Below are 17,084 nucleotides of genomic sequence, written 5' to 3'. Positions count from 1 at the left end.
AGATTTTCTACTGTATGTCTTCAGTAAAGACTATTTACTGTATAGGTCAGGAGTGTCAAACTGCCGGCCCATGGGCCGGATGCATCATGCCGAAACCACGCCCACCCCATTGCCAGCAATGGAGAAAAAGTCATGATACGTCGCAACACATCATGTGATGTTGTGAGTTTGACACCCCTAGTATAGGTCATAGACTATAATGACATATTTCATAAGAATCAGATTGATAAGATTCATTATCAGGATATGTTTTTGTTCAATATTTGTTTCTTTATTGCTAATTATTTTATTGTGCTTATTACTGCTGATAAATCTTGTGTGATTCTTTGTAAGAATCCTCACTGGTTGAAGGGGTCACTTTCCTAAAAGTTGGACCACACTTAGCTTCTCTAAGCCTTGAGAGTAAACTTAAGAGCCTGTCAGCTATCATGGATTTGAACTAATGGAGTGATGGAGGAAGGAAATTCTGAAAATAAGTGTAGAAATATGGGTTAAAATTAATATTAGAGTGTACATTAGAATGTCCTTGGTCTCCGTGTAACTCTTATTACACTACCTCATCCTTACCTGTACCTGTCCATTTTTCCTATTAATGTTCGTTGTTATACATTGATAGCAGTACAAGAGTATAGCTTCTACATTATCTCATATTTAACATTTTGGTGTTTGCACACAGAAAGTTTCATTCTTTCCATGGTTGTCTGAAGGAGCTGTATTGGTGGACTCAAAATGCACTGTAGAGAGTAGATGGAACACATGACAAAAGAAGGTTTTTGGTACAAAAGCCTGACAAATCTTAAAATTACTGAGTAATTGGATAATTACTACTGGATAATTATTGTTTTGCTATGGACTTCCATTTTGGCCTAGATTTTTTTCATGGATTATTTTTTAGTTTGTCAACAATTTGATCCATACCTTTGATCTAACAGGATCATACACAGAACTGTCCTCTCCCATCATAATATAAAAAGAGCCACAGATATTATCATCATTCTATGAAGTTCTTTTGGGGGAGAATGGTTTGGACTAGACTCCAATTAGGGTTAGAAAGGAAATTAATTAAACAATATCTTCTCATCTTTCTTTGCAAGTCAATTTTTTTTATTTCAACCTTTATTTTTTGGTTTACCAGCAGTTTAGCTTCCTGAAGATCTCATTTGGCTGGCAGGCATTCCAACCACATGAATCCTCATGTTCTCATGCAACCAAGCCTAGATCCTCAAACGCATAAAAGGGAGGCCAACTCAAAAGTCTCCATTGGAGGTGTCTCATATCCAGATCTTTACCCTTCTTCTCTGCAGCCCCTTCCATCAGAGCAAGGCAACATGAGTCGTCAGATTTCAGCAGGCAGCCAACGAAATGCGCAAAGCCCCTTTAACCACTATAGCGCAAGCAGCTCAAGCTCCTGGCTCCATTCTGGCTCCAAGAGCAGCAGCAAAATGTCTAACTTTGGAGGAAGGACAACTTTATCCCTGTGTGGAGATCACAAGAGTGGCACCTGTGGAACTGGAATCCAGGCAGCACCAAGGAGATACAGCATCCAGGGAGTACATGTTGATCCAAAGCTGTTGGAACCTTTCCATGTCAGTATCTCCCCTGAGATCCAGAAAGTAAAATGCAAAGAGATGGAGCAGATGAAGTCCCTTAATAGCAAATTTGCTGGTTTCATTGATAAGGTGAGACTTTCAAATCTAAAGGTTTAAAGTTCCTTACTCTACTGTGCTGCTGATAAAACTACGCTTGCTTGTAAAATTTGGCACATTTTTTTTAGGTTGATCCTATGTTTTCGTTTCAAGATTACTGTTGCACTAAGAATCCTTATTTTGCCATCATGGTACTTGTTTTTGTCCAAATATTGTTCTGTAATGCTCATTGCTCATTTTTGGTTATCTTCTGCACCCAGTCATAGTGCTCACTTGAGGTAAACTGCTAAAATCCAAGCCTTACATAACCTCCTGTAACTACTTTGAAATTGGAATGAATATTTATTCTTCCTCTTTTCCTGACATCTTTTAAAATATATTTGAAAAAGTCCATGTTAAAAATATTATTTCTATGGAAGTTAACAAGCTGAACCAACTTATAAGGTCTATTAAGTATTTTGTTTATGAGCCAGTAACTTTATTGGGCTAATTAATATTCAAGTCTGAAACCTTGAGAACAACTGCTGTGCCGTGTCCCTGCCATAGTTTAATTTACACTGAGCAAACTCTGTTCTTTCAGCCTTTTCTTCTACCTTCTAGACCAGTGGTCCCCAACCTTTCCAGTTTGGCAGACTGGTGAGGGGAGAGGGAGGAGGGGATGGTTTTGTGTAAGCAGCAAGTGCGTATGCACATGTGCAAAGCTCCATTTGCATGAGCAGCAGGCATGCAAACCCATCACTCACACAAATGGAGCTGCACGTGTGCATGCTCACAAGCAACTTGCATTGCCCAGTCCCGAACAGGTCACATCCTTGTACCAGGTCACAGCCCTGGGGTTGGGGACCCCTGATCTAGATTACTCCTGTTTTGGCTCTGGCTTCCATTTGGATTATCCATTTATCAACCCAATAGTACATTGTGCATCTTTGTTAGATTGGATTGCTAAAATGGTGCTTGAATTGCAAAGGATCTTATGAAGCAGAACTTCCGCTTTGATTGATGGATTGCTTTAATGTACTGATGGTTCATGGATGGATTTTACCTTGAGTTTTAGGTGCAGTGCCTGGAACAGAAGAACCAGCTGCTAGAAACTAAATGGGCCTTCCTGCAGCAGCAAACCAAACCACCCACTGAAAACTTAGAGCGTTTGTTTGAACAATACATTGCAAGCCTGAAGAAGGAGTTGGAATATGTGCAATATGAGAAGGAGAACCTGCAAAGTGATCGTGAAAGTGCAAAGGCACAAACTGCAGATTTCAAGTGCAAGTGAGTTCCTCTTGAATTATGCAGAAAAGATAAAAAATGACATAGACCAGTGGTGGCGAACCTATGGCACGGGTGCCAGAGGCGGCATTCAGAGCCCTCTCTGTGGGCACGCGCACCATCGCCCCAGTCCTAGGCCTTCAGCTAGGTTTTATAAAACCTTTTCGCTTTAGGCCTCCGCTGCTGTTTGCAAAAAAAACAAAAAGAAGGTTCAATTAATCAGTCAATTTCAACTTCTCGCGGGGAAAAAAAGATCTTGCAAAGTTGGAATTGATTGATTGAACTTTTTAGTCCCACCCAGTCTGTCGTTACCACTGCAGCCACACCCACCCAATTGGCCACACCCAGCCAATGGGCCACACCCACCCGGCACCCAACGATGCATAAGTGGGTTTTGGGTTGCAGTTTGGGCACTCAGTCTCTAAAAGGTTTGCCATCACTGACATAGACTTTGTGCTCCTTAACAAAACTGCACCAGGTCTCTTATGATGCTGAAGGGGTTGACCTGGAAGCAAGCTTCACCAAAAATAATGAGACTTACAACTGAGTAGGCCTGTATAAGATTGCTCTGTCTGATTCCCATTTTATATGTATTCAGGCTATGTAGCACGTGCAGTAAATGTATGAAGATACTTTCTGAGAAGGAGATCATTGTTTAATCTACTTGAATTTGTCAAACAGATTTCTCATATTGTAGTGCTCCCTTTTCCTTTGGTCCCAAGGTAGCTCAAGAATTTTTTAGCAAAAGTCCTGACACTAAGCAATGGAGGAAAATTAATGGCATCTGGTTGTATTTCAAGAATCAAGCATGCCTTGGGATGAATGTGAAGATGGATAGCATATAGAGCTGGGGAAATTGTATGGGAACTTTGGAACAGGGTTTTATTGCACTAAATTGTTTATTCCACTATTGTTAAAAGAACAAACAAATAACCATATATTTAGGAAAAACAATCTTCCATCACCTGTTATATATTCCCTTTAATTAGGAATAAGTAAGATTGAGGTTTCCATGCATGGGATGATCAAAGGCCTGGAGAGTAAAACATATGAAGAACGGCTGCAGGACTTGGGTTTGGCTAGTCTAAAGAAAAAAAAAGAAATAGGGATGACATGATAGCAGTAATCCAGTATTTGAGAGGCTGCCACAAAGAAGTGGGGGGTCAAATTATTCTCCAAAGCACCAGAGGGCAGGACAAGAAACAATGGCTGAAAACTGATCAAGGAGAGAAGCAACCTGGAACTAAGGAGAAAGTTCCTAACAGTGAGGACAATTAACCAGTGGAATGGCTTGCTTTCAAAAATTGTGGGTGCTCTATCACTGGAGGTTTTTAAGAAGACACTGGATAGTCACTTGTCTGAGATGGTATAGGTTCTCCTGCTTGAGCAGGGGGATGGACTAGAAGACATCCAAGGTCCCTTCCAGCTCTATTCTATTCTAAGACTTCTATTTTACTCTGCCCATAATTTGCCAATATGTCAGACAAAGCTTATTTTCCCAGTCTTCTTTCCCAGAGATATTTTAGGAGTGATACATATAGGAACATTTGGAACCACCATAATAACATTGGGAAGACTATAATTTCATGTCATCTGTGTTTACTGTTCTCCCTCTCTTATTATACTCTTGATGGTCCTGTTCTCCCTCTCTTATTATACTCTTGATGGTCCCCCCTTCCAGATATGAAGAGAAAGTCAAGCAGCATGCTGCAGCAGAGAAAGAGATTATAGAACTTAGGAAGGTAAGCAGAGCAACAGTGAAGCTAGTTTTTTAAAAAATTAAAATCAAGATAATGAGCAAAGGGATAAATTTTACATTTGAAAAAAAAAACCCTAATGGTTCTCAGATGTTATTGTTACTAACATCATTATTTTTCAATACAGTTCTGTTAATCTAATCTGTCAATTTTTAACAAGAATGAAAAAAAGAATATGTTCAGTGTCAATAATCAGCCAGATATTTTGGATAATATAATATATCCTATAATAGCATTGCAATATCCTTGCAATGGTGAATTTGGAGTAGTATGTTTAAAATAGGTGACAGATAAATAGCTATGCTGATTAATAAAACCTTCTAAATTATACATTGAATCAGTATTCAAATACTAAGTAGGATCATTTTGCAAATGTAAAGTGTATGGATTTTTTTTTTGTTTGTTTGTTATTCACACAGTACTATTTCTATCCAATTTAATGGTACATTTATTTCACATTCTTCCCATTATTCCATATGATCCTATCATTTTATTTTATTTTCTTGGGTTCTGAAAAACATTGCCTCCCAAAATAAAAAATGATTTCTTATTACAAATAGCTTCATTTATGCAACTCATTAAGCTTGGTTAATTTATCCTGGTCAGACTTTTATGAGCCACAACATGCTGTATAAACCATCCAATTTCTACCAGCAACATATACCTTAGATCAGGGGTGTCAAACTCGCAACATCATGTGATGTGTCGCAACGTATCGTGACATTTTTGCCATTGCCAGCAATGGGGTGGGCACAGTTTCGCTATGATGCATCCGGCCCGCAGGCCGGCAGTTTGACACCCCTGCCTTAGATCGTGGTTCAAAGTAATTGGTTTAATTCTATACATCAAGCATAAAACAAATTTAGCATGTGATGTGAACACAGAAGCTATGAAATACAATTACAAATGTTGTTATATTTTATATTTTGATAGGAAATGTTATGAAAATGTAGTATAAAACTCAATAATTAAAAGCACATATCCAAATGTTTTTTTTAAAAAAAACCCTGCAGAAATAAATATAGAAATAAATTAAATATAAAAGAAAATAGCAATAATTTTTAAAAATGGACTCACCCTTTCATGTACCCAAGATCTTACTTTAGGTGTGTATTTAAAAATATTTCATTTGCCCCACCTTTTCCAAATATTTGTATGATATGTTTAATTATAATAAATAGCTGAAAAGAAGAAAGGGGGCCCTCTACAGCACAGTATTTTTACTCAAGAACAAAAAACAAAACATATTTTCTACTTGATGCTTTTGCAAATAATAGAATAAATTCCTTGGTATACAAAGGGAGATATTCAGCTTCAGTTTAAGGGCCATCAGACGGGGACATGAAACCTGCAAATAATGGGTTTAAAAATCATGGCATGATATTTGTTGTTGTTATTTATTGCAATTTTTAAAATAACTTTCAATCCTTCTAATAGTTTAAGTGAAGTCTGATTCCCCCCCCCCCTTCTTTGGAAATCCTCCCATAAAAAAAATGTAATACGAGAACGTCATCTGTTTAGGTTGTAGACTTCATTTTTTCAAATAATGCAGAGCTGGAGCGGAAAATCAGTCTCCTGGACCGAGAGATCAAGTTCTTGAAATGTGTATATAAGAAGGTAAGTAGGGAGGGATCCACTCAAGAGATCCTCTTTCCTTCAGGTGATCACTGCTTGACCTAGGCTACAGAACTGACAATGTATTTGAATCAACACCTAGGAGAAAGAACAGCTTGACAAACAAGATCAAGATGTGGATGTGGTTGTGAAAATGGACAACAGTAGAAACCTTGACATGGACAACATCATAGCCACAGTCCGAAAAGAGTATGAGGAAATTATGCAGAGAAGTAAAGCGGAGGCAGATAAATTTTATCAAAACAAGGTATTTCACATCAGTGCAAAACTTGGTAATTTTTATTTGTTCTTTTTTAAAAAGAAAAAAGAAAAAAAGACCTATTGATAAAAAAAAATGCAATACTTGGTAAGTGAAATGCCACAGACGTTCCCTGCTTATTTCTCTTGTCGCTTTTGCTAACCTTTTAACATAGCTTTGCATATGTTTGTGACTTCCTTACTGACTGATTACCAATCTACCTTCTTAATGTATGAGACACTGCTCATAAGCAATAGGGCTGCTTTTCATGTCACATACAAAGGCCTCCTGAACTACCAGAAGAATTTTACTCAGATATAAGTGACAGGAGAGCATCCTCTGTTGTAAAGGACAGCAGTGGCATATCCTCCTCAATTTTCAACATCTTCTTGCTGCTCTGTCTGGCTCTTTCTTGTTCCTCAATCAAACAAATGTTGCAGCAGAACGATCCTAATGTCAGTAAATATCCTGTAACCACCACAAAGAATGTATGTGTACCAGGAATTCTTGAGTTATGGCTTCCATTGAATGGCTTTCCATTCTGTCTACTTGTATACTTTCTCACTAATTTATCGGAAGAAAGGGATTAGGTAAGACTGATAGACATCCCAGGCAAACAATAAGAGATACTCAGCAGAAGTGTGGCTAACAATCTATCGCTAAATGGTAGGACTCCATTGCTTGTAGCCATGTACAGTAGCTATCAGACACTGAATCCTGCAAGAGCTGACACCAGTTCTTCTCTCTGTCTCATCTTTAACTGGCTGAAAATGACTGCTAATGAGGGCAACCTGAGATCGTCAGAATTCATCTTACAATTATTAATGTTAGATAAGTTATTTTGGCAGTGATTTGGACTATTTTTTTTTAAAAAAAATCTCTTTAAAAATATAAATTTCAGCAGGTTGCATAATCTTACTTTGCATTTATAAAGGTTTCCCCTCCAAAAATTACTTTGTTAGCAAATTGCCTTATACTATTTTCTGTGTCATGAGCCACTTTGAATATGATTAGCATGGAAAAGCTGTAATGTAAACATATGATTGTGATAATTTTAAAGAAAGGTCTTATATTGACACCCTTAGTATGAAGAGGCTCAAAGTAAGAGTTCTAGTTACAAATGGGATCTGAAGAATCGAGAGCAGCAGATTTCAGAACTTATCCAACAAGTTGAAAAAGTCCAGTGTGAACTTCAGAGTCTGCAGAAGGAGGTAAGACTGGTGCAATGCAAATTAGACAACTGGGGGGTTGGGGGTGGTAGAATAATTCAAATTTCAAATTAGCAATAGTACAATTCATACATGAGTACTATAGAGCAGGGCTTTTCAACCAGTGGTACGGGTACCACCTGTGGTACATTGGCACCTGGCAGGTGGTACGCGACCATTCTAGAAAAGTAGCAGGAGAGGGGAATGAGCTGAACTGATGGAAGCACCGCACAAGCCTGAGCGAGACATGGCTGGAGCTGCAGGGCTGTCAGGGCTCAGTGGAAGCACCAGGATCAGTGCTGCTTTCCAGCTGATCGGTGCTTCTTCGGGGCTGTCAGGGCTCAGAGGAAGCACTAGGATCAGTGCCAGGATCCAGCTGGAGCTCAGCGCTGATCCTGGTACTTCTGCTGAGCCCAGAAGAAGCGCTGATCAGCTGGAATGTTGCAGCATCTCCAGGGTCTTGTGATTGACATTTAGATGCTTGGCAACTGATTTATATTTATGATGGTTACAGTGTCCCGGGGTCATGTGATTTGACCAAAACCTGCTGCAATCACCCAGCAGATGAGGGGAATAAAAACCAAACACCCCCCACCCCACCCACACTGCCAATCCTCAACAGAAATGCTCACAACAATGAAAACCTTGGACAGGAGGAAGAGTGCCGCCGGGAACTGTCTTGCTCAGCTGTGGCATGAGGGGCACTTTTTTCAGTGCCATTGTAACTTCGAACAATCACTAAGCGAACTGTTGTAAGTCGAGGACTACCTGTACTTTATCACTTTTTTCCTTTTGGGAGGTCATTAAGTTTTTGACACCTTGCTAGGCGACTGGTGGTACTCAGATGTTGCCATATCCTAAAAGTGGGGTACAATGGGTAAAAAGGTTGAAAAGCCCTGCTATAGAGTATATGTAAGGTGCCTCGTTGTGTAAAGAAGCTTATTTGTGTTTACTATTCTTAGTTCCAAAATCTGGATTTGTTTCACTAGTTATGTGTAATTAGTAAAGAGGCAAGGGCTTTACAAACATTAGTTGTGAACTATTAAGAAGACATGAAGCCAGGTTAGAAGAGCTTGAATCTCTACTTTTTGCAAACAGACCTAAAACTGACAGTTTTTCTCATGATCAGAAAATGGTAACAAATTTAAATCATTTTTAAAAATGGACTTTTAAAGTGAAAAATAGAACTTTTTTGTTTTTGTTTGAATATGCATTTTTTTACAAGCCATAGGATATTTATGGTCCACAGGTATAATAATCCCCGATACCCTGATTACAACATACCTGCATTCCTCTTTTCAGTATGCAGTTGGTATAAAGATACTGGTATCTATATGCTAAAAGTATGGTGAGGTTTGTTTGTATGTTGTTTCTGGGTGTTGGAGGAAATTGTACAGTAACATATGCAAGACATGCATTAGTCCAAACTACCAACATCTGTTTTTTTTTTCTGATAAAGATGCTCTCAGTCCTGAGCTCAGTCCTATGGCTTGCTTGGCAAGATAACATGACGTGTTTGCCATGATTTTTTTCGCTGGATGGTTTTCAATCTCCCAGTTGAGTCTATGGTCTACAATCTTCACTTATGAGTTTCCCTAATCGTCTCCCTTCTGAAATACTCAATGCTGACTAACTTCCAGGTCTAGGACAAGATTGGCCAGGTTGCCCAGGTTGCCCCAAAAGTTATATTTTGTCCATTGGGTTTCCTGGGGAAAAAAGAAGATAACACGTAGAAGGACAAAGCCTGAATTATTAGGTGTAATGGCAACTAGAATAATGGATTTCATTATTCTTTCATTGAATGAATAAAGTAAAGACTCTAACCCATGTTTTTGAAGGATATGAGCCCTAATTTTCCAGATACTTTTGTTGAAAGGCTGCAATCTGGGTGTGTGGCACTAAGAGGCAGGTGACAACATGTCCAATCATATCCCTTTTACAGAACGAAGAGCTCAAGAAGACAGTTTGTGAGGCAGCCAAAGGAGGTGAACAAGCCTTCAAAGAAGGTCAACAGAAATATGCTGAACTAGTGAAGGCCCTTCAAAATGGCAAGGATGAACTGGCCAGCCTAGTACGTGACTACCAGGAACTTCTGAATGTGAAGATAGTTCTTGATATTGAGATTGCAGCTTACAAAAGTTTGTTGGAGGGAGAAGAAGAAAGGTAAGTCTCCTATGTCAATTTATTTTATTTATTCTAGATCAAGCTTTATAGGATCCCTGTCACCAAGCATTATATGGCCAAACTCAGTGGTGGGATTCAGCCAGTTCACACCGGTTCAGTAGAACCGATAGTTAAATTTTGTTGAGTTCAGAGAACCAGCTGAACCCATGCTGCTTCTGGAAGTCCATTCTAAGCCTCAGAGGTCTAGAGGAGGTCTTCCAGGCCTAGAATGGCCCACCGGAAGTGCATGGATGTCACTTCCAGAAGTCAGAGGTGTGGAGGAGGCCTCCCAGTCCTAAAACAGCCCACAGGAAGTGCATGGATGTCACTTCCGGAAGTCCATTCTAGGCCTCGGAGACCCAGGCCTGCATCCACGCAGAGAACCAGATGTTCAGGTATTTGAATCCCACCACTGCCTGAATTCCAGTTACTTCCAAATATATGTAACAGTACAATACAGACGTATTTAGAAATCCTTCAAATAGCCTTTCAAACAAAGGTATTTTCAAAAGAGATGATGAAACATTGAGTAATGCTTTTTGTATTCTGCATAAATGGGTATAAATGCTGTGGATTTATTATTGAGGAAAGAATGAAGATGATAAACAGTGTTAAGGCAAGCCCGGAAGATCAACACGGAAAAAAAAGGGAGTGTTTTCTTCTCTCCACAGGATATCCAGAGATTCTTCAAGTTCCATCAGTATCTGTAAGTACTAAGTTGCCTGTTTGTTATTTTTCCCAAAAAGGTGTTTCATGAATAACCATTCCATGTGTTTTCTTTCAAGCTGTGACCAACTCCCCATGCAGTTCTCAGAGGGCAGCAAAACAAGGAAAGGAATGCAGTGAGAAGGCCGGAGGATCCTGTCAATGCAAACCTGCAGGAACTAAAATATCCATTTCCTCTGACAGTAAAACCAAATGTCAAAGTGAAAAGTCCTCTAAGGTCTGCAAATGGTCCACTAATACAAAGTAAAATTGTAGGAAGGGAAGTAGACAGAACTTTCACAAACAACGGAAAGCAACAATTTATCTAGATTTGTTAGAGGAGAATATTTGTAGCTCAGGGTTGAAATGAGGGGTTATTGGTGCTCTCCAATATTGGTTGTTTTCTTGAAGATGTTTCATTACCCAAATTAGGTAGCATCTTCAGTGCTAGTAGGGGGTGGGGTCTGCTCTCAGTTTATATTCTAGTGACTATGGGAGTGGTCTTTTGATTGGAGTATTGCTTGCTTCTTGATTGTTGGTCTGATGTTAATTTTGGTGTTAGGTAGATTCCTACAGATATGGGTAAAGCTAGCTAAAGGAGTCAAAGTCATGTCACTCTTTGCTAGCTTGGCAAACAATGATTCTCAATGACATGAAAATGAACTCTCCCCAGATTTGCAAGTTTCCATTTTTCACATTCTCTTCTGTTGAACATCTGGGAAGAAGAGTTTAGAAATTTCTCTTCATGCTTTTAATAACTGTAACCATAGCTTGCAATTCTGCATTACTCCAATCTTGGAATTAAGTGAGACTTTTGCTAAGTGAGTTTTGCCCCATTTTACAACCTTTTGTGCCACAGTTGTTAAATGAATCACTGCAGTTGTTAAGTTAGTAACACAGTTGTTAAGTGAATCTGGCTTCCCCATTGACTTTGCTTGTCAGAAAGTCACAAAAGCTGATCACATGACCCTGGGACACTGCAACCATCATCAATATGAATCAGTAGCTGAGCATCTGCATTTAGATCACATGACCATGGGAATGCTGCAATGGTTGTCACTTTTTCAGTGTTATTGTAACTTCAAATGGTCACTAAATGAACTGTTGTAAGTTCAGGACTACCTATATTTTACTCTGTATGCGCAGAACCTACCTTTCTAAATCTTACCCAATGAGGGATGACAATACTGCTTGTGAAACACACATGCCTTTGGCCACATGATGTCCAGTGCAATGGCCAATAACACAAAAGGTGAAACATGAAAACACAATGAAATTGAGTCTTCCAGAATCCCAAGCAGAATATTCCATTGGAAAACCCCCATGTGCCTGAAGTATTTTCTTTCAGTGCAGAGCTGTCTGTCTATTTCTGCTTTCAGATATAAATGTATTTTTCTCCAGAACAAACAAATAAAGGGGGAGCTTATAAGGTGTAGGGTAATAATCACAGTAACAAAATAGATACAATTCAAAGAAAGGTGCTTGCTTTAAAAACTCACTTCAAAACAAGCTACAGAGTGGTGCCGATTTTAGCAAGACCAGCCTTATACCAAGATAACTAACACTGACTTATCAGAGCATTGAGCTATAATATGCAGCACAGAGACTTCTATACAGTTGTAGTTGAATAGAAAAGAAAAAAGAAATCACATCTGGATTCAGAAAATGAGGCTATGTATTCTAATTAACTTGATAAGCAGATACAAGCCAACCATTTATCTGAAAAGGAGAGCAAAGGATCTGAATACAGACTCCACATCCTTTCTCCACCATACAGCTGATCAGTAAGAATATAGTTTGTTCAGCAGGGCTGTTTCTGGAACAATCTGACTATAAGGAGTTGCCTTCTTTTAGGGTGAGACCCAAAAGGTCGGCTGTTAAGGATCAAAAGTAAAATTTGGGGGCATTTTGACAATTATCTGTTCATGACACTACATCTACTTGTTTTGCTCTTTGCTGTACTTTTCGGTCTCATAGGTAATAAACTAAATGCACACAAAGTACATTGTGTTCTTTTCTTATTGCATCTGCATCTCCCCAAAGTTTTGAAACGGCTTTACTTTTTTAAACAACAGTTGATATTAAAACAAACAAATGGATAATAAGCTTATTTAATAAACTGTTAGATAACATGTAAGCAAGTTAAAAGTACTAGGGAAATAGGAACTGTATCTTAATTTGCAAACATCATGAAAAATATCTGTTCTGTACTTTGAATGGGGGGGGGAAGGTGCCATGACTAATAGGGAGAGGTTGTTCATATTTGTATGTTGAAGAATACTCAACCCAGGGGTTCTCATCACCTGCGTACTGATATCATCATGGAAATTTTAAAATCGGTTCATTCCAGGGTGAAGGCCATTGCACTGACTTCCAGTTTGGCCATGCCCTCTGCTAGTTTACTCATGACCTTTTTTAATTTGGTGAAAAAGCTTCTGTCCTGCTATAGTGAGAAAAAAACAAATTCTCCATTGCATTCACTGCCGAGGTTCTGTTGCTCCCTGACTATTTAAAGGGAAAAGAATTGCACAGACATAGGGACAGAAAATAGATCACATATTTTTTATTCAGCATTTCTTTTAAGAACTCAATATCAAAAACCACAGTAGTGCTAGTAAGATACCGAAATGGGAATTTTGCAAGCCAAACCTTTTAATCTCAAAAGCTAAAAAAAAAATAAGGTGCAGGCACACTGAATCTTTTGAGCTGAAATTGAACAAAGGCTGACTTGCTCATACTTCAAGTTGAGAGAAATCAGTCATTCTGTATGACATTGTATTGGACTGAAATGGAATGGAATAGAGTAGAGTAGAGTAGAGTAGAGTAGAGTAGAGTAGAGTAGAGTAGAGTAGAGTAGAATAGAATAGTCACTTTAAATGTATACTAATCAGCATACATTAAAATGAAATTTCATTGCATTCAGCTCTCAAAAAATATCATTATGCATATACCCACCCCACACATACAAACGACACAGAGAAACATCACAGTCTAGTTCAAATGTATACATTTACATGGCGAAAAAAAAAAAGAATCCTGCAAATTCTTGAAAATAACTAGGGGTGGGGAAAGACATAGTAGTCCCCGACTTCCAAATGATTGCCCACTCCACCCCACTTCAGCCCTTTCCTAATATACAATGAACTTGCCCTTTCTTGCATGGAGTTGAATTGGCCAGAAGCATGGTATTCAATAAAAAACCACCATCATGCATTTTTTCCTCACTGAAAATGATCCTTGCAATCTGTCTTACTCTTTGTTAATCTGGAATTGGCTTTTCCCATCCTGAATTGCATTCCCCTCAACAAAGGTAGGCTAGAGGAGGGGTCATGAGAATTTGAGGTACTTGTCAAAGCCTTTCTAGCATGACTTCAGCACGAGTTCCTATCCAGAACCTCTAGAACAGAGATGTGGAACTATGGCCCCTTTATGACTTGTGAACTTCAACTCCTGGAATTCCTCAGCCAGCCATGTCATGCTGGATCAGGAATTCTGGGAATTGGAGTCCACAGGTCATAAAAGGGCCATCGTTCCCCACCTCTTCTCTAGAAAGAAGCATTTTGCTACAGCTGAAATATCTCCTCTCTTTTACTTTTCCTGCCCCTTAGACCAGGGGTGTCAAATTCACTATGTCACACGACGTGTCATGACTTTTTTCCATTGCTGGCAATGGGGTGGGCGCGGCTTCCGTATGATGAAACTGGCCCACAGGCCGGCAGTTTGACACCTCTGCCTTAGACGAAGGTCTTTTGCCTTGAAATGCCCAAGTGTCTGATCTAAGAAGTAAGCTCCAATCTAGGCAGTTGGTATGTGGATGCAATATGCATTTCACTGGTATCATGGAAAATTTTTGACTGCTTTGGATTTAAACATATAATTATTTATATTAATTCATTAATGCCAATTAATGATAGTATTTTCCTCCCAAAATTAAGATAAACTGATTTGGATAAACTGGATTGTGTCACATTGGGGGGGGGAGGTTAAATGCCCTAGGCAATGATATAACCTGAGTATTAGATCTAGTGCCCATCAGATAGGTGCTTTCCAGATGTGTTAAGATAATGAATGCACTGAAATATATTCAGTGGTGGGATTCAGCTGGTTTGCACAAGTTCAGCAGAACCAGTAGCTAATTTTTTGTTGCCCAGGCCCAGAATGGACTTCCGGAAGTGGCATCCACACAGAGAACCAGTTGTTCACATATTTGAATCTCACTACTGAATATACTTTTGATTCAAGAGCAGACTGTCAGCTATTCAGGGTAGACCAGACCAGAAAAAAGGCTTCATTGGAAGACTAGAAATATACTTTAGTGAGATAGATGATAATTACAGAATCTTGCAAGTGTGTTTGTGATTTATCTTCCCATAGTGATGTGTTTTAAGTCTGGAGATGACAAGGATTCTCTGGTTGCCATTGTGGAAGAATTAACTGACGCCCAAGTATAGGACTCTTCGGGGAGGCTTCTTCTTTGTCCATATGTCCTTGTCCACTAATGCTAGTCTCCTCCATAAATGAGAAAAGCTCTCATCTTTGGAATGTAACTGTGGTGTATAAGGTGACCAACCGTCCTCTTTTAGGGAGGACAGTCCTCCTTTTTTAAGTTCTGTCCTCCCTCAAAAAGTGTCCTCCTACATGTCCTCTTTTTGATATTTGAAGACTAATCTGCACGGCTTTTTTTTCTCATAGAACACTCAGAACGGCGTTCCGGCACCTTTTTTTGATGGTTTTTTTTTCAACTTTTGCATGAGCTGTGCTACTCCCCCTATTGGCTTTCGAAAGCCAATAGGAATTGCTGCTGAGCACGCCAAAACACCCGGCCAGCAAACTTTGCACATGTAAGTTGTCTGCAGCAAAGGCAAATTGGCAGGAACTTGCACCCCTCCCTGCTTTCCAACTACACTATCTCCTAGTTAGTCCCAAAGAGACCTGGAGGAGATTGGAGCAGCGATGCCATGGTAACTTTCTCTTGATCTTCGGCCCTGCTAGGGCAATAATGGCTGCGGGCGCAAGAGGCAGAGGCAGCGGGGCTGCTGCAGGTGGGGGTGTGAGGAGCGGCGGTGGCTGGCTGCCCCCCCCCCCCGTGCTGTGGGAGCTGTGGGGCCTGCTCTACACAGGGCTGTGCAGGGTGGGCGAGGTGACTGCAGGCGGGGTGTGTTGATGGCGGACTGCCCCCTGGGGCCGGAGCTGGCATAGCTGGTGCTCTGGGAGCCATCGGGCCTGCTCTACACGGCAGGGCCGCAGTGCTGGTGGGGCAGCTGCGGGCGGGGGCACGGCATGTAAGCATAATTAAAATATAAAATGTTATTGTTACAAATGTTTTTTATTATGCATTTATCATATTATAGTGTATTCTGTATTATTGTTGCAATGAATAAAATGTTTCTTTTATTTACAATATTGTTTTCTTCAATTTATTTGTGTCCTCCTTTTCACTGTAAAAAAGTTGGTCACCTTACCAAAGTAGTCAGTGCAACATATTGTGGAATAATGCCCTCTGAGCGCATATCAGGGAAACCCCAGAGACTTTCTGCAGGTAACTTCATCATGTAATATAGTTTACCTTTGAATTTGAAAATAGAGTAAATGGTTTCATATTTGCTCATGAGAATGTAATTGTGATGTGCTTTTTTAATGTTTTTGCCATATGATTGATGAATGAATGAATGAATGAATGAATGAATAAATAAATAAATAAATACTCTTTCCTTCCTTCTTATATCCCAGTGAATTCTATTTTTCAGAATTCTGTAATTTGCCTGGCTAGGCAAAATAAACACACACCATAACATATACATTAGATTATGCTGGCTATGATGTTGTGCATGATCTAGGAAAGTGTTATACAAACATGTACATCACCACTTGTATACAAAAGTATATATTAAAATCCCAGGCAAATGAACCTCCTGCCAGATTCATACTAAACAGAAATTTCAATGAATAAGTGAAATGAATTACTGAAAACAAAATGGATAGAATTATTCATTCCTAGTTAGGAATTAGAGCATAAATAATAATTAGGAGAGATCTCTGCTTAAGAAGAATCATTTTCAGTTAAAAAGGACTGGATGGAGAGACAATTGATGGGGCTGATGAAGAACCAATCAGCTACCTGGGTTTATGTATTCCGGATTTGTTTTATGGAACAACAGAATAAGGTTTTAGAATCCAAATGGAGAGTGTTTCAGGACCAAGGTTTACAGCAATAATCAGCTCAGGTTTTATTTACCTTTTGAAGATAACATTAGTCACAGCTGGAATCAGTTGAGCAACCTAATCAAGAAGAGATGGCAACTGGATAGGAATCTGAAAAATATATAGAACCTTATGCAAGGCTCTAAAACCAGGTGAGTGAACATCTAAGAGCTGTGAATTTTTTTTCTCTTTTTCCATTCCATGGGGAACATCTAGGGCTGTACAGGGAGAAAAGTGGAAATGCAACAGCTGTAATTAAATTTAGTTA

General features: G+C 39.3%; 1 protein-coding gene across 1 annotated transcript; it reads left to right on the top strand.

Annotated features, from left to right (window-relative positions):
* Nucleotides 1-1,184: 1,184 nt before the first annotated feature.
* Nucleotides 1,185-12,615, top strand: LOC120302972 (keratin, type II cytoskeletal 7-like). Its single transcript, XM_039332015.1, has 9 exons — nt 1,185-1,679; nt 2,701-2,912; nt 4,591-4,651; nt 6,188-6,283; nt 6,384-6,548; nt 7,625-7,750; nt 9,690-9,910; nt 10,582-10,616; nt 10,696-12,615. Exons 1-9 carry the CDS (start codon nt 1,185-1,187, stop codon nt 10,881-10,883), a joined length of 1,599 nt encoding a protein of 532 aa, XP_039187949.1. The 3' UTR covers nt 10,884-12,615.
* Nucleotides 12,616-17,084: the final 4,469 nt, after the last annotated feature.

The sequence above is a fragment of the Crotalus tigris genome, unplaced genomic scaffold, assembly GCF_016545835.1.
Source record: "Crotalus tigris isolate CLP2741 ecotype Arizona unplaced genomic scaffold, ASM1654583v1 scf7180000024441.2113493, whole genome shotgun sequence".
Lineage (NCBI taxonomy): Eukaryota > Metazoa > Chordata > Lepidosauria > Squamata > Viperidae > Crotalus > Crotalus tigris.
The sequence above is the reverse complement of the archived record's forward strand: the minus strand, read 5'-3'. Positions and strand labels throughout refer to the sequence as shown.

Coding starts and splice junctions, on each gene's coding strand:
- LOC120302972 (XM_039332015.1), top strand. CDS start 1,185: ATGAATCCTCATGTTCTCATGCAACCAAGCCTAGATCCTCAAACGCAT. Junction 2,913..4,590: donor ACTGCAGATTTCAAGTGCAA/GTGAGTTCCTCT, acceptor CCCCCCTTCCAG/ATATGAAGAGAAAGTCAAGC. Junction 6,284..6,383: donor TGAAATGTGTATATAAGAAG/GTAAGTAGGGAG, acceptor ATCAACACCTAG/GAGAAAGAACAGCTTGACAA.